The 25,312-nt window shown below is 40.6% G+C and overlaps 1 protein-coding gene across 9 annotated transcripts in view; it reads right to left on the bottom strand.

The window, feature by feature from the left end:
• LOC106974065 (suppression of tumorigenicity 18 protein) overlaps positions 1-25,312 on the bottom strand; it is a 252,928-nt gene that overhangs the window by 85,393 nt on the left and 142,223 nt on the right. For 5 of the 9 annotated variants that reach the window (XM_053208357.1, XM_053208358.1, XM_027042836.2 and 2 more), the window contains 2 exons: positions 16,557-16,611; positions 14,201-14,231 (listed from right to left, as the gene is read on the bottom strand). In XM_053208357.1, coding sequence (XP_053064332.1) covers positions 14,201-14,231; positions 16,557-16,611 — 86 coding nt within the window. Of the gene's footprint in view, positions 1-14,200; positions 14,232-16,556; positions 16,612-23,009; positions 23,113-23,864; positions 24,006-25,312 lie in introns of those variants that run through there. The other 4 variants (XM_027042834.2, XM_027042840.2, XM_027042837.2 and 1 more) reach the window with 2 other exon arrangements.

Below are 25,312 nucleotides of genomic sequence, written 5' to 3'. Positions count from 1 at the left end.
TGGACAACTTTATCAAAACTTATCTCTATTGTACACCATGCCCAAATCTATTGAATATCAAGTTCCTACATGTTTGTGATGCAGGCATAGCCTTATTAATGAAAATGATCTCATTTATTTACAAAGTAAAAACCATTAACTAGTGATGGCGTTTGAAGCTTCTTTGTTTCTGTGGGTCAATCACTCCCAGAAACACTCAAATCAGAGCCACATAAGTAATATCAAGTTAATTTAGTAGAGCTCTAAATGAAGATCAGGAAACACAAAGGTCTAATTAGTATTATAATGAATACAGTATAGGTGTCCTTCTGTTCTCTAGTATGAACACTTTATTTTCTTTTTCCCAAGATGTGCATATATGAATTCTCTCTACGGAGTAGGTTTTGAATGGTTATTGAGAATAAAGCTTAATATATGTTTAAAAATTTGATGTCAGAATCAAATATTTTCACATACTATGGATAATTATAACCATATCTTGCATATTAAAAGCTAATATAGTGGCTGCTTTTCTTTGCAATGTAATGAATTCGCTACTCCTGGATGAAATTTATATGTGAATAGTTTTACCAGGTATTATTTATATTTGTACTATTTTGTAGTAAAAAGGGGAGTCATGTTATTTTTGTCATCTAGAACAGAGTTTATCAAAGTTGACCCTTTCACTAGTCGCTGATTTTTTTCTGGCAACTCCCACTGTGGTTTCCATTATAGACATTTTTCGGTGTTCAAAAGAATGTTCCTCTCAAGTTCAAGTAGGGTGGATCTAGCGTGGACGTGTAGAAAAGAGATTTGCACAAGGACAGATACTATGAAAAGAAGGAGAGCTGAGAGAGAGGGAAAGAGAGAATGAGCTAGAAGAGATCACAAGGAAGTCAGGAAGGTTGGGAGGGGGAAGGAAGGAAACCAAGCATGGGGTGGGGGAGGGGAGCAACTCGATTGTCAAAGATGAACAGAAATACAGACACTGAGAGCAGTCTAGAGTGGGAAAGACTGGGAGACACAGCCACATCTCTAGGAGGCAAAGATATACCCACGGAGAGAAAACGAAACAAACAGGCACAAATACAGATACAAAGACAGAACTTCATCAAATAATGTGAGTAACTACTAGGACAAATGACTTTTTAAGAGCACATGGCTGTTTCACGACTGCTATCATAAATGCCAATTTTATTTCCTGACATTTACCTGAATGCAGATATTCGGTCCATATATCTAGGTTCCTTTCTTAGTCCTCTGAACTGACATACTAGAAACCTACAGATATGCACAAGGTCTGTGCTATGAGAAAGAACTGTCTGGTACATCGAATGTTCCCATTTATCCTTCCCAGCTTCATGAGGACATATTATGAGTCATTTCACAGAACTAGGCTGCTGTTCTGGAGTAACATTTAAAAGGAAGCACCAGGGTTAAAACAGCAAAGTGAGTCCTGAGTTAGTAGCTATCACCTACTTTAATATATTGGTATAATGACGTGTATATAAACGTATGTGTAATGTCACTGTGTGTGTGTGTATGTGAAGGTATATGTAGGTACACACACAAATCTGCAAACTGTTTCAGCAGCCAAGCATCCTATTGAATCAGAACTAACTTACTCAGAAAGGCTGTCCCTGCTTTACAAACATGCAACCACCAATGAAGCTGTAAGTCCCACACCTCACTTCCTGTAACCCAGCCCCTTCTACATGTGCCTGTGCTTTCCTTGCTATCTACCACCAGAGCTTCTGAGGAGCCACTTACTTCCCCAGACTGCCCCCATGCAGACAGGCCTGGTCACCACATGGTTCTCCTGCCTCCCAAGCTAGCAGGCTGGCTGACCCCCTGGGCCACTCATAAGATGCCCCCACAGTTCCATTCACCAGCGGGGGCAGGAGTGAGTGATAGTCTTATCAGCGACTCCATTCGAATTTAATACTCCATCATGTAATCTTGTTTTTGTAATTCATAACCTCATTCAGAGTATTACAAAACTGCTTCTCTGAGAACACCAAAGCAACTGGGAACCCAGTTCCGAGCCACAGTTCGCTCATCCAGACCAGTTGGACAGTAGTGCTTCAGGGGACGCGAGGGCTCAGGATACTCATTTCACCATTTGACCCACCCATTGGTTGGCTGGGCTTCGGGGAGCCATCTTGTAAATCAGTACTTATAGGGATGTTTCCATGATTAATAGATATCATGAGGTTAAACACCTATTTGCAGGCTTGGTCTACAGTGTTGTTAAGAAATCATCCCTTGTTTTTAGATGTAGAAATAAACTGATTATCAAAGCTTAACTCATTAAGCACAAAAATCAGAAAAAATAAAGACATTTGGATCTTACAGTATAATCTTTCTTCGGATACATGATTTTTTCATTGCTCTTAAAAATATGGGGCGATCTTGTTCAGGATGGGCAAATAGAAGTGAGTTTAAAGTAACAGAGGAAATTGGCCTCCATATACGCTCAAGGGACAACCTCTGTTCTTTTCCATTCCTTTTCCTTTGACCCCCCAGCCACCCAAACCCACAGCAGGCCGAGAACCAGGCTGATCGAAGACTTTGCCATTCAGTCAAATTTAACTCATCTTTACAGAGTGCCCTCTCTCTGCCCACTGGAGTTGCCTGGGCAGACACCCTCTCAACCTTCCAACCCGGGACAAACTCCACCAGGATTAGTTGCTCATTCCAGCGTGCTCCCTTACATAAATCTATTCTATAGGAACTATCACACTGTGTTTTCATGACCCGCAGGCTATTTCAAAAACTGTGAGCTCTTGTCTTATTCCATTGCTTTCTATAGCACTTGGAACACATTTAGGCAAAGTTTTTCATTAGCTCCTTATGCGAGTGTCAGGCACCTTTCTAGATTTGGGGGTATTATCAATGAAATAAAAGATTACAATTCCTGCTTTCAGGAAACTTAACGATGCCTTGAAAAGAGACAGATTAGAAACAAGGTAGTAAGTAGTTGTACCACATGTGAAAAGGTGTTTTTTCTTTTTTTTGCCCACCCAAAATTAAACAGGGAAAGAGAATAGAGAAAGCTGAGAAATGAGGGCTTGGCATTTTAAAGGCTGAGATCAGGGAAGGCCTTGCTGACGAGGAAGCATTTGAGTAAAGACCTGAAGCAAGAGAGGGACAGAGACTTGCAACAATGCAAGGAACAGCATTCTAGGCAATGAGAACAGCACGTAAAAGCCTGAGGCATCAGCAAGTCTGATCCAGGGAACGGCATGTGTATACAAGAGACAATGGAGAGGTCAGAGAGACCAGGTCAGAGTAATAATTTTTTTCTTTTCTTTCAGAAAAGGGAAAACCATTGGAAGATTTTGAGAAGAGAGGTGACATGGTCTGAGTTTCCCCTTAACAAGATCATTCTGGCTGCCTTGTGGAGTGAACTGCAAGTTGCTAATGGCAGAGGGAAGAAAGCCGGTGAGGAGGTTATTTTAGTAACTCAAGTGAACAGTGATGGTTTGGGAGCCTGGAAAGAGCAGTGGGGGTGGGGAGAAAGGGTCAAACTGTGGGTTTATCTTGAAATTCAACACATAAAAATGTTCAGAGAGATTGCATTTAGAGTGTGAAGGGAAAAGTCAAGGATGGCTCCAGGGCTCTTGTGCCTCCCACGTACTGATACGGGGAGGGCTGCGGGTGTGTCCAATTTATAGAAGATCATGACTTCGGTCTGGGATTATTGAGTTTGAGATACACATTAGGGATCCATTTGGAGATGTTGACTACACAGTTGGAGTGTGAAGTTTAGGGAGAAAGGGTTTATTTGTGTGTAAATATATTAAAAGCCTGAATGAGATCACCAAAGAATCAACTGCAAAAAAGATCAAGGACACACCTGGGGAGACCCAGTGTTTAGAGCCTGGGATGTTGAGGGTGAACTATCAATGAGAACTAAGAAGATACGAAGAACTAAGAGGAAATCAGGAAGTGTGCCGTGTCGGGAAGCCAAGTTTCTTTAAAAATGATCATGGCAGGGGAGCCTGGGTGGCTCAGTTGGTTGAGCCTCCCACTTCGGCTCAGGTCATGATCTCACAGCTTGTGGGTTCGAGCCCCACGTCGGGCTCTGTGCAGACAGCTCAGAGCCTGGAGCCTGCTTCGGATTCTGTGTCTCCCTCCCTCTCTCTGCCCCTCCCCTGCTCATGCTCTGTGTCTCAAACCAAATAAAGTAAAACGTTAAAAAAAATGATCATGGCAGAATGAACCCGCCGGTCCTTACTTGAAGGAACCCAGAGCTTAGCGATCCTGCAGGAGAGACTGAAGGCTTTGTGTTAGCTTCCATCTACAAGGACACAGGGTCCTCAGAAGCTCTGGAGCCATGACCACAAACACCCTGAGGGCTCTGGAGTCTAAATTCTCTCTGTTCTCATTGGGTTGACCTAGCAGAACGGAGTCTCCTCTGGGACCCCCACACAGGAAAGGTGGTAGAGAGTGTGACCTCACAGACATATTGCAATCACTTCCTCACATAGGCCCACTCCCCTGACCCTGAGTTGGAAACAAGTCCCTAGAATGCATTTCTCACCCCACCTTTGAGAAACATCTCCAAAGTGCCTCCCCCACTGATAAGAATGTGCTCCTGTGCCTCAGGCTGAGAACCAGGGTGAGGGTCTTTTTAAAAACCCCAAGCTCAGGACATTCTTCCTTATCTACACTGTTCTGTACCTGGCTGCCCCAGCCTTGGATTCTTTCTAAGTGATTACATGTCCAGGGGTGGCTTTACTTTCTGACCTTGTGGCAAGAGGCCACTCTTGTCCGAGGACTCATTTGGCTGATCCTTCATACAAATACAGAAATGTGAATTTCTATTCCAGTCCTGGTTTCTCTTCCTGACTGCAAATGACCAAATGAGACCAAAGGAGAAGTAACAGAATTAAAGTCACCTCACTTTTCCGTCTGATACTTTGATAAAATATATTTGTAGAGGAAGACACTTATTGACGATAGAAATATGACTGAGAAATGAATTCGAAGCCAGCCAGAGGAGGCTGGTTTGTAGTTAAGGAGCCAGGGAGAGTTTTGCTAGCTAAACAGTCTTGACTTTAAAGGGACAGAATGAGGGAAAGAATCTAAGAATTTGGAACCAAAGAAGTTGTGGGCACTATATAAAAATAGTTAAAGAGTACTGACATTAAATAGAAATTCCTTTACAATGAGTTACTAACTACATTACTTATTCTAAATGCAAACATTGGTAGGCAATGCAAAATAAATTTTTTTCTAGTAACATCATGTACTAGGGATACACTGGTGAATAAAATAGATTCTTTGTCCTTAAAAAGTTGAGCAAATAAAAGTGTATTGAGGCAAAATTGTGTGTGACTAATTAAAATTTTTTAGTTTTTAGTTTTAGTTTTTGTTTTTAATTTTTCCCAATCAAACTGTAAACTTGAAGGCAGGGAATCTGCTTTCTTTTGAATGGGTGGACAGATGGACGAATGAATAATAAAATAGCTATGATTCAATGTAATCAGTTGCTGTAACACAGACAAGAAAAGAAGTACTTTGAGTACACAATGGAAAAATTGTTAGTCAGTCTGGAAGGTCACGGGGACAGTTCCTGGAGAAGATGACATTAGTCATTTGCCTTAAAGGATGAGGATGAATCCCACGTGGGAGAAGATGAAGGAAAGAATTTTGCCAGGAATCGATTACAACAGTTGAGATGAAAAGAGTTGAGATGAGTTGAGATGAAAAGAGCACTTTATAAAAAGAAGGACAAGCAATAGCTTTAGGCCTTGGGGTTTCCTGTAGGAAACAACATCGTGGTGAGATTAGAAGACCAAAATGTGAGGATAAAGGTGATTAGAAAAAAAAAACCAACGCTTTCTCTTTCAAGAAGAGAAAATAAACAAGGAGAAAGATCATGCAAGGAAAACACCAACAGGTGAAAAGGTAGCCAAGGAGAGGTTCAAAGGCAAAGATGAACTCAGAGGACAGGTCCGAATAAAGCAAGAGTTTCAATGTAGCTATACTTTGGGATGGGGATGGAGGGAAGTTGGGTGAATTCAGAGGCCAGGACTCAAAATGCTCTACAGAAGTTTCCTGAGCCAACAAGGCAGCAAGACTTTGAACACCTCTCCAGAGTCACATGCTAACCACTGACAGAACTCCCAGAACCCAGGGCTGCTGTTAATCCACTGTTCTTTCTACCACGTGAACTGGTCACATCCTAAGTGGGGTTTTCATTCGTGTTATGAGAAGTCACCCATGGTGAGGAAATACTGAAAATTCAAGCACACCATGGTTTAGTTGCGGGAGCCGATTTGTCAACGCTGTGGGACATACGTATTTCAGTTCACACTTGATGCAGGAAAAATACTGCAAGATGTCAGAAACATTATTTTTGCAAGCATACAATGAGATTGAGATGGGACTTCAAATGGGTATCGTTTACCTAAAACATAACAGGAAGACATGAAGTGTCCTGCCTGAAGATTAAAGTCGATGCCTCCCCTTCCAGAAGGATTGAGGTGAAACAAGCAATAGTGTTAAATAATTCCACGTTGTGTTCGAGGTGCTCGAGAGCACATGAGGGCGACAAATGTCCATCGGCTGATGAATGGATAAAGAAGAGGTGCTACATGTATACAATGGAATAGTACTTGGCGATCAAATAGAATAAAATCTTGCCATTTGCAACAACGTGGATGGAGGTAGAGTGTATTATGTCAGTCAGAGAAAGACAAATACCGTATGACTTCACTCACGTGGAATTTGGGATACAAAACAGATGAACATAAGAGAAGGGAAGCAAAAATAATATAGAAACAGAGGGATACAAACCATAAGAGACTCTTAAATACAGAGAACAAACCGAGGGTTGCTGGAGGGGCGTTGGGTTTGGGGGGAGGGGAGGGCTGAATGGGCAAGGGGCACTAAGGAGGGCATTTGTTGGGATGAGCACTGGGTGTTATATGTAAGTGATGAATCGCTAAATTTTATTCCTGAAATCATTATTACACTACATGTTAACTAACTTGAATGTAAATTTAAAAATAATTAAATAAAAAGAGCACATTAGGGTGAGAAGATGGCGACCGAAGGGAACAAAGTGCCTAGGCAAGTTAGAAGGAACCTCAGCCTATTAGTTACTAAGGTGTCAAAATGGCAAGGCAGTCATGTGACATACAGAAGCTGACAGAGATTTTGGATTTTGCTTGAGACATAATCATTAAATACTCTGAGAACACACTCTGGATGACTATGAAGTCATCTACGGAGGCATATAATACGCTGTTTACAAAGCATCCTTACATATTTTCACTTTCTAGTGATCTGTGGAAAATATTTAAGGAAGATTTGGTTGATTTCAAACACTTGCAAGAGGTCAAAACAAAGACTCACAGGAGACCAGGGCTCATACTTTTTGCTACACTGCCGTTAAAACTGTTCGGCATTCTGCGACTTTTCGACGAATACAAATGCAAACAATGGGTTAATCCCAGACCTAGGTCTGGGGGTTCTATCAGTGGCTGGTGTGTGACCTTGGAGAAGTGTTCAAGGTCAAGTCTTGCTGCTTCTTGGCTAAGGAGCCTTCTGTATCAACCCATGAATCCACAAACTAGGAAAATCCCAAAGAAGCCCAAACATTCGACTTCCCTGCTGATCCACACTGTTGAAAATTAGCAATAGAGAGAAGAGCTATTCCAAGTAAGCAGCAAAGTCTAAGCTAGTGCTTCTCAAAGTTAAGTATGCATGTTACTAGGTTAGAGATCTGAGAAAATGCAACTGGGCCGGGCCTGAGAGTGCATTTCCAGCAAGCTCCCAGGGGATGCCAGCCAAGCAGATACTCTGATCAGCCAGGCTACAGGGTCACATTTGATCCCCAAGTTGGAAGTGATCTCTCCTGCTCCACGCCTGTCGCACTTTGCTCACGTCACCCACGGTGACAGTATCATACAACTCCCCGGGGTTATGATGCCGACACCATTAGTGTTCTCTCTCCCGCAACACACGGCACTCCACTGATGCGGAGGGAGCCCCAAATGAACAGCTAGCAGAGGAAACGTTCACTCCTCAGTCAAGAGTGGCAAACACTGCTGTGTAAAAAGATTTATGTTACACAAAAAGAAAAGCTCAATGGCTGGAAAAAATTATCTCGGCGGGTGAGCTCCACAAATCTGAAAGCCACAGTGAGGTAAATCTTCACGTGCGGCCCACAGTGGCAGTGTTTTGTCACAGTTTTAGAAAATGTCAGATTTCTAGAGATGTTAGTGCCTCAGACTCTTTTAAGCTATTGGTTGACACGGACCAGTGATATCACTTCCAACATCAGGAGCGGATGTGACCCCGTAGCCTGGCTGCTCCAATATGATTCTTGCGATAATATTTGAATGTAAAACTAAAAGGTAAAGAAAGCACATTTTCTTGTTCTTATTTTTTTCTGAGAAACTTCACTCTCAGGATTTACTTACAAGCTCCATAGCATTTTTCTGAAATGCAGAAATTCTAGTTTAAAATAGAATATATACAATTAAGTTACATTGCCTCTTCCCACGTAATCACAATTTTATATATAGTATATACTATTGATATAAAAATAGACAGAGAAACGATGTGCCAACTGAAGCACATACAGCCATTTAGTCTCTAAGTTCAACGTGCTTTGAAGGGACAGGACCCCATCCTTGGCCTATTTCTAAATGCCTGTCGTCAGTCTCAGGTGAATGTTAAGTGACACACGCCTCCCATACCGTAAAATCAGTCCCCGAGGGCCACCTGGGTGGCTCAGTCTGTTGAGCGTGTGACTTCAGATCAGGTCATGATCTCGCAGTTCCTGAGTTCGAGCCCCACATCAGGCTCGCTGCTGTCAGCCTGTCATTGCAGAGCCCGTTCTGGATCCCTGTTCCCCTCTCTCTACCCCTGCCCCACTTGCACTCTCGCAAAAATAAATAAATACAAAAAAAAAAAATAAAAATCAATCTGTGAAGTACAAAGCCCATGGTAGATCACCCGGAGGTAGCATTTTGAAAGGAAAAACAAATAGAGGAGACAGATTTGTATCGTCTCCTGACACTTTAACATAGACTTAAAATCGCATGATCAATTCATGGAAAAAATCGAGAAAGGAAGGACACTGGCCTCTTTATCACTGGCACCGTGGTGAATAAAGAAAATGTGCCGGGGTCAGTTGGCAGATAGATTTCAACCTGATTTATTAATTTATTGATAAAGTTCAAGTAATTATTTCCTCCAAATGTGGATGACGACATGGAAGGCTGGTGTGTTAATGTAGGTTCATCAGTTGTAACAAATGAGCCGCTCTGGTGGGGGTGTCGATACTGGTGGAGGCTGTGTGTGTCGGGGCACCGGGTCTACAGGAAGTCCCTGTACCTTCCCCCTTCTGCTCAGTTATTCTGTGAAGCTAAAACTGCTCCAAAAAGTCAAAAAAAAAAAAAGGGGGGGGGGAGGGGTTCTATGAGGGCTTGCGGTAATGGAAAATAATACACCGACTGCAGTGGGTTTGGGAACGTGTGGGATGTGCCCTGCACCACAAACAGAATCTAAGTTCTACTTCCAGTGCAGTCACTTGTTACTCAAACCCCTTGTATAAATAAATCCCTTAACTTCCCCTACTCGGCTCATAAGTTAAATGTGGCTCATGTCATTTGTCCTGACTATCCCCCAGGCTGCTTGTATGGATCCAATTAGACACTGCGTGTTATTTCAACAACTCACTCAATGGGCACCTATTGAAGGCCCACTCAATAGCAGGTTCAGTGCTAAATGCTATTAAAGGCTATGTAAGTACATAAATATATGATAGAATTATGGTGAATGGGATTTTCTTGTTAAATAACAAACTCTTTTAAAAATTTCACTCTTATTGAAAGACTCCCTAATCTATTTTAAGACACTCTCTTACCCTAGCAGGCACAAATGATCTCTCTGGAGTGATTAACTGATCTTATGCTTTCATGTCATATGTCCAACAAGAGCCCGTCCATTACCCAGAGGTGAGGACGAGGAAGGCGGAGAGCAGGCAAATGAACGGGGACGCATCAGGCACCCCCAGATGGACACTTCTCTTCGATATCCAGTCCTGACCATCATCTGCCTTGGTTGTCACTCTCACCTGCCCCCCAGAACAGCCCATAAGAAAATGAGTTTTCTTTAAGGTGTCAGGCTCCTGGATGCTAATTTATAGGCTTGGCAACAACATTTAGAAAGACACAAATGTAGGAGATATGCTATTAAATACCCAAAGCATGAACTGAGCCCTGCATTTGGAAATCATAGCAATGAAAGGAAAGACAAGGCTTTCTTCCTTCTTTCCTCCAACCTCGTGATTACAGCTACGTATTTCCTCTAACCTGGATGATCGATTTATGGGACACTTAATTTTAGAAATCAGCTTATGTCCATTTTATTTCCTTTGGTTGTCATCTCCAGAAATCTGTGCAATAAAATCATATTTATTAAAAGAAACTTTATCCCCCCTCCAAGTTGGAAAAGCTATTGAGTAAAACATTTAACTGATATAAAGACTATCATGAATGAAATAAGATAGAAGGAAAGAGAGAAAGCCATCTAAAGCTGTAGGTTGCAATTTTTTTCACATGCTGATTAAATGTTATGATTAAATCTACAGCATACTGATTACAGAGCCTAGAAAATATTTAACATTTTAGGGGCGCCTGGGTGGCTCAGTCGGGTTAAGCATCTGACTCTTGACTTAGGCTCAGGTCATGACCCCACGTTCGTGGGATCGAGCCCCACAGTCAACAGGGAGCCTGCTTGGGATTCTCTCTCTTCCTCTCTCTCTGCCCCTCCCCCCACTCATGCTCTCTTGTGCTCTCTCTCGAAGTAAATGAATAAACTTAAAAAAAAATACTTACCATTTTAAAATTTACAAGAAAATGCCAAATAACGTGGTTTTAAACGAAGAAACAAATTATACAAAAGAAAAAAATGTAAAAAGACAACTAAATTGAAATTTTCATTAAAAGACTGAAGCCAACAAATCAGTAAGCGGTAATAAGGCCACGAAAGGACAGTGGGATGCGAATCTAATACACTTAAGAGTCTTGAATTCATTTGTGTCTCTAAGTAGTCACATAGGAAAGCCATTTCAGAGGCTAGAATATATTTTCCTAATTAGAGGAAAGGGCTGGATTGGTGTAAAACACTTTGCCAATGCATGAGACAATTACCAATGTTAGTAGATGCAATAGCATTCGGGTCAGATTAAGGATACTAGTAATAAAAGAAAAGCAGAGATAATACAGTGGTCATGATTTAGAAAGACACGACAGCACCTTCTCGACACCACCTGTAACCTGTATTGTGCTGGAGGAAAGACTGGAAATGCTAATAAGGAATGTGATTAAAGGTGGGCCTGTGGTTATAAATTGCTTTTTTAATGGTGATGATCGTAGCTGACATAGAGTATAATAAGAAGATGAGAATGTCACTATCAATTTTTATTAGTGTCATGAACAATATACAGTATATTTAAATTAGCTTCATTTGTATTAGTATTTTTGTAAGTAGTAGCTCTAGAAGCAATAACACGTCCAATGCATTCTAAAAAGAACTAAATAAAGTTGCCAATGTTCCCTAGAAAACAGCCGTAACTTTTACACTGGGGAAAATGTGTCCCATTTCCTAAGATACTCAGAATTCAGGTGCACAAAAACCCTGGATTCTGGAACAAATCTGCAGAATAAGTTGGAGGAGTAGTTGTAGCAAATGGATAAAGTTGTGCAAAAATTTAAAAGACACTAAAAACATAACCTTCCATATAAATCAGAACATTTTCCCAAGACTTATATAGAATTAATACTTCGGGTTGATACTTTGGTCAACTTAAAGCCATTTAAGAAACAATTTGGAACACACGCCTAAGCATGAATATTCTGTTGAAAATTCGTAATTATAAAACAAACAATCATCAGTTAGTAATTTTTATAAACTGGATCTCATTAAAGAAGAAAATAGGTGACTTAGTTTTGTTTATGAATTTTCCCAGCAATTATCACCAGCTTTCTGAGTTGGTCTAATGAGAAATTAGGTAAAGTTGAATATCTGACAAAAAAATCACTTGTAGAGAATTAGGAAAACAGGAAATATTATCACTTTTAATCAAACCACCTTCTTTGTTTGAATTTCAGAAAACTAAGCTGTTGAAAAGCAAACCATACGGTTAAAATACAGAATTAAAAAAATCCAGCTGCTGGGAATATGAACAACAGACCATGTCTTTTTGATTTACATTCTAGATGGTTAGTATTAATTGTGCATGGGAGAAAGCATGGCCTGACAATTGAGAAGCCAGCCTGAGTTAAAAGACTGGATTACTTACTCACTGCATAATCTTGACCTATTTACGAAAACTCTTTTTGCTTTCTTCATCTAAAAATTGGAAATATCATAGTTTCTACCTTAAATGGTTATTGTGAGGATTAAGAGAAATAATAACGTAACCAAGAATGCTCAAGAGTGTCTGTCACACAAGAGCTCAATATATATTAGTTTTGCTTCACAATAATAATAATGATTATCTTAAGTAGGCTTCACGCCCAGTGCGGAGCTCAGTGTGGGGCTTGGATTCACAGTCCGGAGATCAAGACCTGAGCTGACATCAAGAATCAGACGCTGAACCATCTGAGCCACCCGGGCACTCGCATTTTATTATAATTATTAAAGCTAACAACGTGGTTAAATAGTAACCTCCATTGCCCTAGAAAGGTGATATTACACATTTTCCCCCACAAAGTTGTTGCTCTCTGCTGATTCCTTCCTTTTTCTCTATGAATTACAGATTTCTCCTTAAGCCAAAGCGCACACTTGTTTGTTCCTTCAAAATTCTCTTTTCTCTTTCAAGTTATTTTTCAAGACTTCTGACTCAAAAGGCTCTCTTCCCTCCCAGATTGGTTTCATTCCCTGGAAGGACGGACTGGAGACACAGTTATTTCGACAAGGGGAAAGACCACGAGTTCACAGGTGCCCCGTCCCGGCAGTGGGCCACTAGGAAACCACTGGAATGGCAAACGTCTCATGTGCTGTGAGCCCTTGATCGTTTTAAACTTCCTTTGATCATTCTATAGGGAACATGAAGTCTCCAAACAGATAGGAATTTTACATGAGAGCAGGCTTACAAAGCGAGAATTTAAGCGAGCCAGACAATTCATTCATTTAATCCTGTCCTAGTGTGAGCGTGCTATCCGTTCTGCTCAAGTAATTTCAAATATAAACTTCTCGTTGACGATTCCCCACTAACTTGCACAGAGAAGAGATCAGCATGGGTGTCTAATGGTGCTGATAGACACGTGTTCCACGAAGCAAGTGGACTGAAACCGCGACACAATGAATCCTAGGAAACGTGGAACTGAGAGAGCCTTTGCTTCAGGAAATGACAGAACACAGTTGCCTGGAAAAATAACCACGTAAAGAACGGTTTTCAAACGTTTTCCTGAGGAACGCACATAGACCATCGCTGTTTTCAGAAAGGTGGGTTAGATCGTAGGCTGGAGACTTTCTGGGTTTGCAATAGCAAATCTAGACGAGGGACAAAGGACTCATCTTGCCCTGACACCATTTCTCTAAAAAAAATATCATCAGTACAAAATATGTATCGTCGGCACATGTTTCTTTTTAAAATGTATTTTTTCATACACTACACCTTGACAGAGACGCTACAAAACAAAAATTCGAACTGGAGTTTATTTTGCAAAACCTTATTGCAGTGGACTTTTCGTAACATTGCCTGGGGGGGGCATTCTCAGTATCTGAGGTGGAAATGTATGGACGCACCCACAAACCTATTATCTTCCAATGTCTACACGTAAAAACTTATGATAGAATTATCTATTTAAAACAGAAACTGGAGAACTTAGCACCTGGGCCATCTGTTGCTCAGGTTCACGGACAACAGCTCGTTCTTCACTGGCCACCAGGGCACACACAAGCCACGGGTGAGGTATGGGCACAGAAAAAGCAAATACTCCACAGAGAAAAGTGGGGAAACTACATCACAGCAAAATGTGGTTGTGTTTTCTTATCCAAATATTAGCCCTAATTGTTTTGAATCAATTATTGGTGGTTTTCCCCTCTCTTCTCCTTTGGGTTACAGACAAAGAGGCCTGTTGGCCTATGGTTCATACTAACACAGGGATTCTCCGCTTTGAAAAGTACAAAACGTTCTAATGATTAAAGCCAATCGATATTAGAAAAAGTAACATGGGGCAAATCTTACCTAAGCTCCTGAATTAGAGAATCTATTGGCACTGTGGACAAAAAGAAAGAAAGAGAAAATCAGTTTATAATTTTGAAAGCGGTATAATTTTGAAAACTTTTCACGCACCCAGAGTTAATGACCGATAAATGGTTAGTCCAGACTCCGCTTAACTTCCTGCTGGGTAGATTGAGCTTTTCTGGTTCTGGTGCTTTGGAAACCAGTGGGTAGATGAACCAGTGGCCCAGAACAGATGACTCTGGCTTTAGTGCCTCAGGTGACCCTGGGGCCTTACAGTCATGGGTTGGGTTTTTCAAAGGCCTGTCTTTAACGAGTCACTGAAAACTTACAAGAATTTGAAGGACTTGAATTCTTTTTTTATATCAAGTCTATTGTTTATATGAAGTTTTTCAGAAGGATCCCAAGCTTACATTTTTATTGACATTAAACAAGTATTTAAATAAAACTGGTAAAGTTTTACTAAATGTGTCCCAAGATGATGCTCCATAAATTTCACTTGTATGCAGAAAGGAAGATATGTTCAGCTGAGCTAATGTCAAGAATGGTTTAAAAATAAGAATCTTGTAGAAAAAAAAGAGCTTTGATTTTTCTGACAAATGATGCGAATGAAAGAAGTTCATGTTTATAAATACCTGCCTACACAAGGGTAAGCAGCATATTGAGAAAGACAACAGGTGGTTTTAAAGATTACTCATGCCGCACGAGAAAACAGTTGTTTCATTTCTAGAAGAACATTTTGGCTCTATTTAAGGGTGGATATCATGTGCCAAAAGAATTCAAAGTACAAGAAGAATTACAAATTAAAAGACCCACATTTTAAAAGTCTGCTAGAATAGTGTGCTTTTAGAAGTCAAAACAAGAGATTCGTATAATCCAAATACTGTCTCTAGTATGCCGGATGTATGACGGATGTGAGCTTATCCTAAATAACAATACGAGTCATTTTTTCTCTTAAATTTGTATTCTGTTGAGAAGTTTGCTGCGTAAAAGTTTCATGTCTAGAATAACTGCATTCTAAATATTATGATATATCATGTAGTAACTTTAAAGTAACTTGAAGTAAAATTAGACACTGACACGGTATCAAACTTCTGTTTGGGTAGAAAATGCCGCTGCATCTTGCATAGCATTCTGCATTTTGGTTATCATCGTTAAAGACAACCATGGTTGCATTTGAACTAAAAAAACACATCATTCTGGAATTTATTAAAGATTCTGGGATTCCAGGGGCACCCATGTGGCTCAGTCGGTTAAGCGTCCAACCCTCGACTTCAGCTCAGGTCACGATCTCACGTTCGTGACTTTGAGCTCCGCATCCGGCTCTGCGCTGACAGAGCAGAGTCTGCTTGGGATTCTCTCTCTCTCCCTCTCTCTGCCCCTCCCCTGTTCACACTGTCTCTCTCTCAAAAAAAAAAAAAAAAAAAAAAATTGAGGGGATTCTGGACTTCAAGTCAAACAGGAATTATTTAACTTGACTACAAATATGAACATCGCTATGGAAAGCATTCCATTTGATTAGCGACTTTCGACCGTACATCTCAAACCCTTCCGAACAAATTGCACTATTGCTTCCTGACTCAGGTCTTCCTTAGCGAGGCCTCTGGGGAGAAGAGTTGGGTAAGAAACAGCTATCCAGAGTGTTTTCAGAGGCTATGGTTCTCCATTTAGAATTAAGGGTCACAAAAATATAGCTAATTATAATAAAAGTTATTTTCCTTAAGGGGTATTATTGCCAGTCAATCCTGTTTTCCAGATGTTTAGATCATCAAGGGCCTGTTTATATTTCAATATTACATTACCATCTGTTGGCTCCAAAAAGAGAAGGATAACCAGCAAGTTAAACCTTTCAAACATTACTTTGCCGAGCTGCCGGAAATTCCCAGCAGGGACAGGCAAAAAACAAACATCATCATTTTACTTGAACTAAGTTTAGACTGGGAGCCACTAAACCAGGTAACATAAAAATCAAAACTGGCTTTGGCAGGAAACTAACAATTCTGTCTTTTCCCTTGCCCATTAAAGGTCACTTCAATCATCTGGAGGTCTCTGTGAAGCATCCGCCTTCCCTTGCCGACCCTTGTGTTGTTTTGCATGATGTTTAAATCTACTCATGATCGCATTTTGTAAAAATCAGCATCGTACACCATTGGGACTTTTCTGAGTCCTTTAGCTCCTGGTTCGTAATATTTAGCTCTCAATGCCGTGATCCAGTGTCCTAGCTTGATTTCAAAAAATAAAAAAAGAAGCCCGGAGGAAGTTGTAATCATTCTGACTACCCATTAGGGACTGAGCATTGGAACTCCCATATTTCATGGTGTGGTGGGCACGGTGTCATGGAACCTGCTTACTAACTCACCCTTGGTTCCTTTAGAGCGGGTACGCAGCGTTTTGTCTTCAGTCTCTGCATCCATCTGTAACATGAACACAAAGTCCTGAGGTCATTCCTTTGATATTGACCAAAATATGAAAACGTGTCCTTACAAGTTCTGAAGGTCATTATGAAAAATAGACCAGCCTTCCATGCTCTTGAATAGCACTCATCCTCGGCAGGTATAGACCTGTGACTGCTCTTCCAGTCCATGAGTTTTGGAAATACTTTTACAGATGCTGAAGGCAGAGGAAACAGTGACAAGAGGGCAGATATCCTTGTCTGTAAGTGTTTGCTAGCGATTCAAACACTTCTGGCATTACGCAGATAGAAAAAACAAAAACAAAAAAGGATTGTCTGAATAACAGTGGTTGCAAGGGAGACAAAACCTCAAATGCCAAACCAAAAGGTTTCAGGCTGATTTTACTAAAATCTGATTCCTTTGCATTTCTAGACCCTTTCTGATACATACCTCCTTCTAATTCGGGAAAAATAATCCCCTGGGTAAAAAGCAACACGAAGGCAAACCCCTGAAATACCGGCATTTCAAAATACCACTGGAAATGTTGATCATCAAATGACATACACTGACTCCCAGAATTCCAGAAATAAATACCGGCTATAATCATGCAAATCTATAAGGAAAGTGAAATTTGAGCATCATGTGTGTCAGCATCAAACTCCCTACAGCATCATTACTAAATATTTTAAATGCGATGAAATAAGCTACCGAAAGGATGGAAAGACTTTTAAAAGCCTGTTGTTTTTGCCCCTCTGGAGATAACAGTCAGACATGACTACTCCCATCCGTTTCACTAGAACCTCGCCATCGTCTCTAGCTTAATTCACCTTTGCACACTAGCAGAAGGAATTCTTCAATGCAAAGAAGTTGTTTTGCTTGCTGGGAACGCGGGGCAGGCAGAAGGCACTCTCCGTGGCGCCCATCCTTAAATCCTGACACTAGTGTGGATGCCGTGTGACTGCAATGGTAATGGGAGACGCATCTCTGCTCTCTGAGGCTGAGTTGTGATTGAAGGCACTGACCTGCCATAGACTTATAATAGGGGAGCAGGTGTGGCAATGATGGACTTTAATTTCCTTTAATAAACCTTTTATGTGCCACACTTTTACTGCCATTCGACGCTCTCCAAGGTCCTGCACATAATAGGTTCATTACTTTTGATTACTATAGTCTATTGAGACAAACAACTCCAGAACATACTATATATTATGTTCAGTTAAACCAATATAGACTATTTATCCATTGTGCATTTTTTCACCTGCAACACTACAGACAAAATTAACGACAGCTCTCGTAAGCTAAAACTATTAAAACCACCAGTACCCTTTTGTCATCATTTCATAATAAACACCACACCAATCACTGAACTGTTTTTTTAAATTAGCAAACAAAAAAGTGTCCACTGCTTTTGCTAAGCAGCAGTCACTTTCGTCTAAATAAAACGGTCCATCGTTAGGAATATTTGAAAACCACATGATGAGAGGAAACAACGATAAAACAGAGGTGATTTTTTTTTTTTGCCTGTAGCTTTCCCTTCTTTTAAAACCACATGAATTTATGACAGATGTGGCACTGCCTGGGATTAAAATGGCTTGGTTTACTCAGGATGGTGAGCATTGCGTTGTGAAATCCTCCTCCTCCACGAGTATCTCTGTTGCATATAAATTGGCTCAACTCATGCAAACGCCCCTCCATGGGCTACAGGAGTAACTCGATTAAGAGAGGTCAGTAGCAAGGAGAGTTCAAATGACGAAAACCACCAACTATTCCTGAGGAAGCTACTCCAGTGGGTGAGTAGTGACTCAACATAACTAACAGTCTCCTGCCACACAGGTGCTATGAGCTCTCCCCAACCACTCTGAAAAATCTCCCCCAAAAAGGCAAGTGAAGATTGAACTCCATGAGTCTCTTAGTCGAAACTGAAACGCAGGTTGCAAAGAGTGCCCTGAGGTAAGCAGAAAAGGTTCAGACACCTACTTCAATGTAATCTTCTTTATAACAGCTTTAAGACTATTTCCATTTTGCAGTTCAGCTACCCCCTTGGACCCGCCTGGTCTGCAACCACTCCGTGCAGCCGCCTCCCCATTACGGTCATTGGAAGGAACGCATAAATACTCATGGGCCTCTGCTTGATTATGCTCGGAATGCTAGCCCCGTAATTGCATTTTGTGGCACCACTGTCCTCTTGACGGTGTAGCATATACATCCCATGTAAACATTCTAAAGACTGGTGACTAAGCTAAGTTTTCAAATTTAACTTGTGGGCCAAGTGCTAGGAGTGAAATAAATGGATGGAGGCCACAATATATATTTCACCTTCTTTCTCCGCTTCACAACCGAAAAATAATAAAAGTTACTAAGTTCCGTGCCTAGTCCTGTCTGATAGCTCACTGGGGAACAAGGACATCAGAAACCTGAAGCAATGTGCTTTCTTTTTAGGGGCCGAAGGTTTTAACATTCATGAGGTGGCTCGCTCTCCTGACAGATCTCAATCTGAAGGTAAGTCTTTGTTTTCCAAAACCTTATAAATGGGAGTGGAAATTTCTAAGTATTCTTTATATGGAATACTCTCATGGATTTTAATACATTCCCAATAAGCAGACTTAATTTTGGTAAAATCAAACCTCAGATTCAGTGTGTACCTCCCTCTGGGAATGGCTCCTTAAAGGTAAGAAGAGGTTTCTGCCTCAGGGCGTGCGCCGAGACCAGGATGGGGGTGGGGATAGAATTCCCCTCCTTTAAACGTTTCCCAGGGCTATAGGGAAGACTGACCTAACTAACTCCTGCTACGATCTGGGAAACCACATTTCTCTCTGGGAACATTTTTTTTTTCTTTTTCCTGTTGGAAAAGAAGACTTGATCATTTTTACTGCTTAAGTCCCAAATGCTATTGACAAGGCTCCAATGAATTTGGCAACACTTAATGAATCACTTCCTTTCTCAAAACAGAGATTTGATTTTCTGAAAAGCTGTTCTTCTGGAGGTTTCTTAGAACCTTTGTCTATCTCCTTTCATTGTTTATGGATGGGAACAAGACAAGATATTTTCTCAGATACCTCCTCGCTCTGACAATCTATTTCTCAATAGATATAAAATATTAAAGGTAAGCTTTGCCATTTATTTTTCTTGACCTGAAACTACTTTGAGAAAAGTACATTTAACCTACAAGTATGAAGATTTTACGTACAACATTTATATGCAAAGGAGAAAAAAGTGGTTCTTTCTTCGGTTTCATAATAAAGCCATGAAGAAAAATTTTAAGAGATTTCACTTCTCAGTTCTCTGGGAAGCGGCGTGAATAACAAGGAGAAATGACAAGAGGGAAAGACACTTATGAGATAAAGAAGGTGACAACGCAAAACTTGTAGGAAGGACATGTAAGAACCAACAATAGAAACATGTCCATAGACAATGAAGAAGAAAAATAACCATAAAATGAAATTTGATTATTTAACTGAATTTGGAAACTTCTTATTTAACATCCTTATATACTTACAAACTTATATACAGGCATATGTCGTAAATTCCTAGTTACTTTTATTTGACCATCTTTTCTTACTGGCACTTATATCGGGGACAATCAGCAACTCTCCTGTCCACATCACCCCAGTGCCTTCCTTTGGGCTGAAAAGGGAGCTCTGAAATTGCTGGTTTGTAGGAACGAGAGCATCAAGGAGCAGGACACAGAATTCGTAAACTCAATTTTGCTTTCATTCACACAAGCAAAGTACCGGTATGTGAGGAGATTTACTTCCCTTTGATTTTTATTGTTCGCTCCAAATCTCATTTTAACATAATGGTGAAAAAATTTCTTTTCAAGTAAATATTTAATCACTTCTTAAAAAAATATCTCTTGGTGATGTTGAAGTTTTATTTTTCCTTTCAACAGCACTGTAGACACTGACATTCTCTCTCTCTCTATACACACACACATATTTATATTTAGAAGTAGTCACGAATTTCTTAATATTAACAGAAAAAGCTATAGTGATCATAACGTTCTGAGTATACATCTTGATTTAATTAATCTTAATACTGTCTAAATACACATAATCTCTGACGGTAGCTACCTTTAATTTGAGAAGTCCTCCACATACACTCAACTTGCAATAATTTTCACTTTTAACAAGATTTCATTGTGTTGCCCTCCTCAGGGCTTTGGACTGGCCATGCATTTTTGTAGCTCGTGCCACATGACTTGTGTTAGATGTCGTTTCAATCCCGGGGAACACGTGGCAGTGGAGAGAGGAAGCTCTGTGGCTGCCGAGCAGAGGTCCTGGGGTCCTCTCTATGAGGAGCCTTTTATCCTCAGTGGATGCTTCCTTTACAAAAATCATTTTTTTAAAAAAGAAAACCAACAAAGAGAAACTCAGGAAGTTGGAAAAGGCGAACCCCAGAAAACGAAACAACCGGAGGATGCCAGTATCTTAGGACGCAATTTGGCCAGATTGAAGAACAAAGAACCTTACACGAGTGCCCTTTCTTTTTCTGATCCTGGCATCATTTTCTTTTAAATACAGGTTTGGATCAGCCCAAAACGGCAGCAAAAGCTGTCTCCCTGTTACACAGGGAAAGGATGGGGAACGTGAATTGTGATACTAAAAGAACAGTTTACTTGTTGAGAGGAATACTGAGATGGAATGCTCAAGTATTTGTTGTCTCTCTTTGGACCCTCTTTTTACTTTTCTGATTTTCTTTCCATATGTTTCTTAATTACTCAGAAAGGGTATTAAAAGAGTAATAAACTTTTTAAAAAATGTAAACTAATAAAAAAGTGCTTTACATCATTCAAGCTGTCATGTTAATAATTTGCACGACCTTCTCTAAATCCCTTATTCTAAACAAAATGAAAATCTTCTGGCTCCTTTATTAGGGCACAATTATCCCTGATTCCAACTCTCTGTACCTACCTCTATGTCTCTTGTGATACAGTCTTTGATCCTGTAAGAAAGCCAAAGAATTGAATGATGTGTTCCCTTTAAAATTTTTTAAAACAATTTTTAATGTTTATTTCTTTTTGAGAGATTGAGAGAGAGAGAGAGAGAGAGAGAGAGAGAGAGAGAGAGAGAGAGTGAGCACGGGTGTGGGAGGAGCAGAGACAGGGGGAGACACAGAATCCAAAGCAGGTTCCAGGCTCCGAGGTGTCAGCACAGAGCCCGACGTGGGGCTCAAACTCACAGAATGTGAGATCATGACCTGAGCTGAAGTCGGAATCTCAACTGACTGAGCCACCCAGGCGCCCCAAATGATGTGTCCTCTTTAGATTGAGGATTCATCTCTTGTCTGCCCTAATCCTTCCCACCCCGACAACCGCCACACCTCAGGAAGCAGCACCCTCAGTCCTCGGTCAGATCAAGTCCAGTGCTCTGCAACATTGCGCTTTCTGAGGGCCAACGGCACCACATTCCCCCTAGAGGAAGTGATTCTCACAGGGATTTCCAGACTCACTCAGAAACTCCCTGCAATAAAAGCAACCTTAGAGCAGAGACAAGCTTGGGGAGCTTTATAAGGAAGTTCATCTATTCTGAGCCTCATTTCTCATTTCTGAGTTGTCACTGCTGTTGTAGACTTCATCCTGTAACTTCGCACAACTGGCAAAGCGGAATATAAACCAAAGCCATATGTTTGTGTCCTTTTGCCAAACGACTCCAGCAAATAGTTCTATTATTCCCTTAGGTAGCCAACGTGTGCCAAGGATTTCTATTAGTCGCTGTACCATGGCCTCTGAGTCACAGCTTTGTGACATAAGGGGGCAATCGCCAGCTTTATGTTTTAGGAGACTTTGTTTTTTGGTATTGTTTTTAATAGGCTCTGTTTAAAGATAGCTCAGAGTAAGTAACACCCTAAAAGGGCCTTAAAAATTGTTTTTCTTGCTGATGTATTGAGCTGCCTGTGTACCAAATACGTAATTGTCAGAAGACAAGCTCCTTCGTATCCCTTATACGTTATAAGTTATTTTAAATAGGTTTTTCCCAAGGTCAACTCAAGTCCTTACTTCCCATTGTTTGTAGGCATTAACTGTAGAAGTCGCCCACAGTGCTTTTAAAATATCTCACTTGTTTATTCTTAATCCTTAAGTAAACTAATTTCTGTACAAATGAATTTAAATGGACTTTTAAGACTATTTTAATGCTGAACTTTTCTTTAAAGGTAAACAGGTATGAACAGATAATATATACCAATCGATATGCAAAAGCATTTGTAGGCTCAAAGGACTTCACCTGTTTCGTACTTTTAAATATTAAAGCAATCAGGCTTCTGACAAAAATGCCAGTTCTAAATTCAGTGCTAACAAATTCCTTTCAAAGCAAATCCACAAAGTGCTGTTATAAAGGAGAGCTTTTATATAAATGCTTTGATTGGCTGCATTTTATTTCAACATATTCTCCTTTTAATTAAAAAAAAAAATGTTGCCTTACCTCTCTTCTTCTCAGGTAACTTGTATGCCAACTCAGTTTGCCCTGCTTTGTCAAAGTGACTAAATGTGTTTGTCCACTTTAGTGAGAAGTCCTTAAATTCATTCTATTGAGGGAAAAAAAAAAAAGAAAAGAAAGGAGGCACAGCAGAGAGGACAAATGAAACAGAAGACCAGCTGTAAACCCTGAAGTGGACAATGGGCAACACACTGACACTTTTACCTGTAATTTGCTTGGGCTCTAACTCTAAACAGAAAGAAAAATTTTATGCTACAATATCAATCAGAAAAAGATTCTTACGGTTTTAAAGGTAGCCAAATTCATTTTTGTTTCTATTACTGACATATATATATATATATATACACACACACACATATATATATATATCGTCTTCAATTTATAGACAAATTGGGTAAAAGGGACTCTCTATTATTACTGGTATTTTTACTTTTAACCACCAAAAAAAAAGTTCAGGCAAGATTTGGAAAGTACTATACTCAAGAAGTCACAAAAGACAGATTCAAAATTCATCCTTTTGCTGGTTAGAGCGCTCTTTAATGAGGCTGTCGTAATCATGCTATTTGCCAATATTCCAACCCGCTTTCCATAGAAACAATTTGCCGTTGGTTTACTTTGCACCCATAGAACGCAGAGCTGCTTCTCCTCTATTTGGTCTCGGGGCTGGGAACAGAATCTGTCTTTAGGCCACTTGGCCCTTGAGAGGAAACTCTGAAGTTCAGCATAGCGCACTCAGCCTCCTAGAGAGGGGCTATTTATACAAATAGCACATATATCAATGCGCATCTAAAGAGTTTATATCCGGCAGTTCTGCTATTGTGTCAAACACAAGCCACCAACCTTCCTTGCAGAAGATTTCTATCTTCCTGTATTTCCCCCTTTGCAGTAGATTGTGAAGTACTTGGCTTTTTAACCATAGATTTCTGGATCAGTTGTAAGCTTTGACCAGACATTAAGCAGATGCTTCTTCAACGCAAGTCAGCAACCGTAGTTCCTGGGGAAAAATAGGTATAAAACTCTCTCCAGTGATAGAGCAGATTACTGCACATGATGTAAGAATTGAAAAGTGGCACAGGGGCTTGGGAATTCTTAGTTTGTTTTCGATTGCCACCGAGGGGGATAAAAGGGGGGGGGGGGCTTTCTCTGGAAATGCGTTTGGCTTCCTCTACCTCACTCTCACTTCAGAAAGAGTCCCGAAGCTTTCCACCTGCCTATTCCCTTTTGTTTGCCATACTCTAACCTAAAACAAAAAATCCTGGAAAACAGTCACACTGGTGAGCAAAGCTCTTTCTCAATCCTGAAAGTAATGGCTTTTTGTCTAATACCCTATCGTGTTATGTATTTATTAGCAATACATTTTCCATTTATTTTCTCAAAGATTGCCAATAAAGAACTGAATCCCATAAGGGAGTAGCTGTAAACCCTGTGAGTTCCCTAATGTCAAACTCATTAGCATCCGAATAAGCACACAGCAGCACATCATCTGCACAATTGCAATTTTTTACTACTTTTAATAGCGTTTCTCAAAGGGCTCATTTTCAACTTTCTTCAGTGGTTAGTTGGTTCTCAGGGGAAAAGTAGCTTCCTGACGCTCGCAGCTTCCACTCAACCACCCGGCCGTTTGCTGTCAGATGCATCAGCCCTCTGCCCTAACCCCATCTGCTGTCTCTCCCCTCCCTGGGGAGGAGAGTTAGAGCAGCACGGCTGAGATCGACTTGGAGACGTGCACGGAGGGCACCAACAAAATACAAGTTTAGGAATACGATTTGACACAAAAGGGCCAGAGCAGTCCAGGTACGCCCAAATACAAATGGGAAATTCGAGCCTTTCAGAGGCTCCCCAGTGCACGTGCCCATCACTCATAACTCCACCCACCCGCTCATAGAAGCACACTGGTGGCTGATGCTAAAAGGAATCTTCCGCTGAAATCGGTTCCTTCTGTTCCTTAAGAGTGTCCTATTGTTACATCAGGGAGATACCTTATTCAAAACCCATACACATTTTTATCAATTGCCATGCTTCAATCTCTTTCGCTGCTCCTAAACCATTTTGTAAAACTTGAGGACTAACTCATATATTCATAGGAAACAGACATTGTGGAACAGTGAACTTAAGGCCTGGCGTCTTGACCAACTTCCCACGACTCGCAACACAGTTCTATCCCCGTACCAGGATGAACACTTTTCCATTAAAGCTCAGATGTTTATGAAACCCAATCTTAAAAGGTGAAACTACATGCCGAGCACCAAAGGGTTCGTAGCCTAATGGGCTACAGAGTCCTTAAATGT

This window comes from Acinonyx jubatus, chromosome F2, assembly GCF_027475565.1.
Source record: "Acinonyx jubatus isolate Ajub_Pintada_27869175 chromosome F2, VMU_Ajub_asm_v1.0, whole genome shotgun sequence".
NCBI classification, from domain to species: Eukaryota; Metazoa; Chordata; class Mammalia; order Carnivora; family Felidae; genus Acinonyx; species Acinonyx jubatus.
This window is presented reverse-complemented; position numbering and strand designations above follow the sequence as displayed.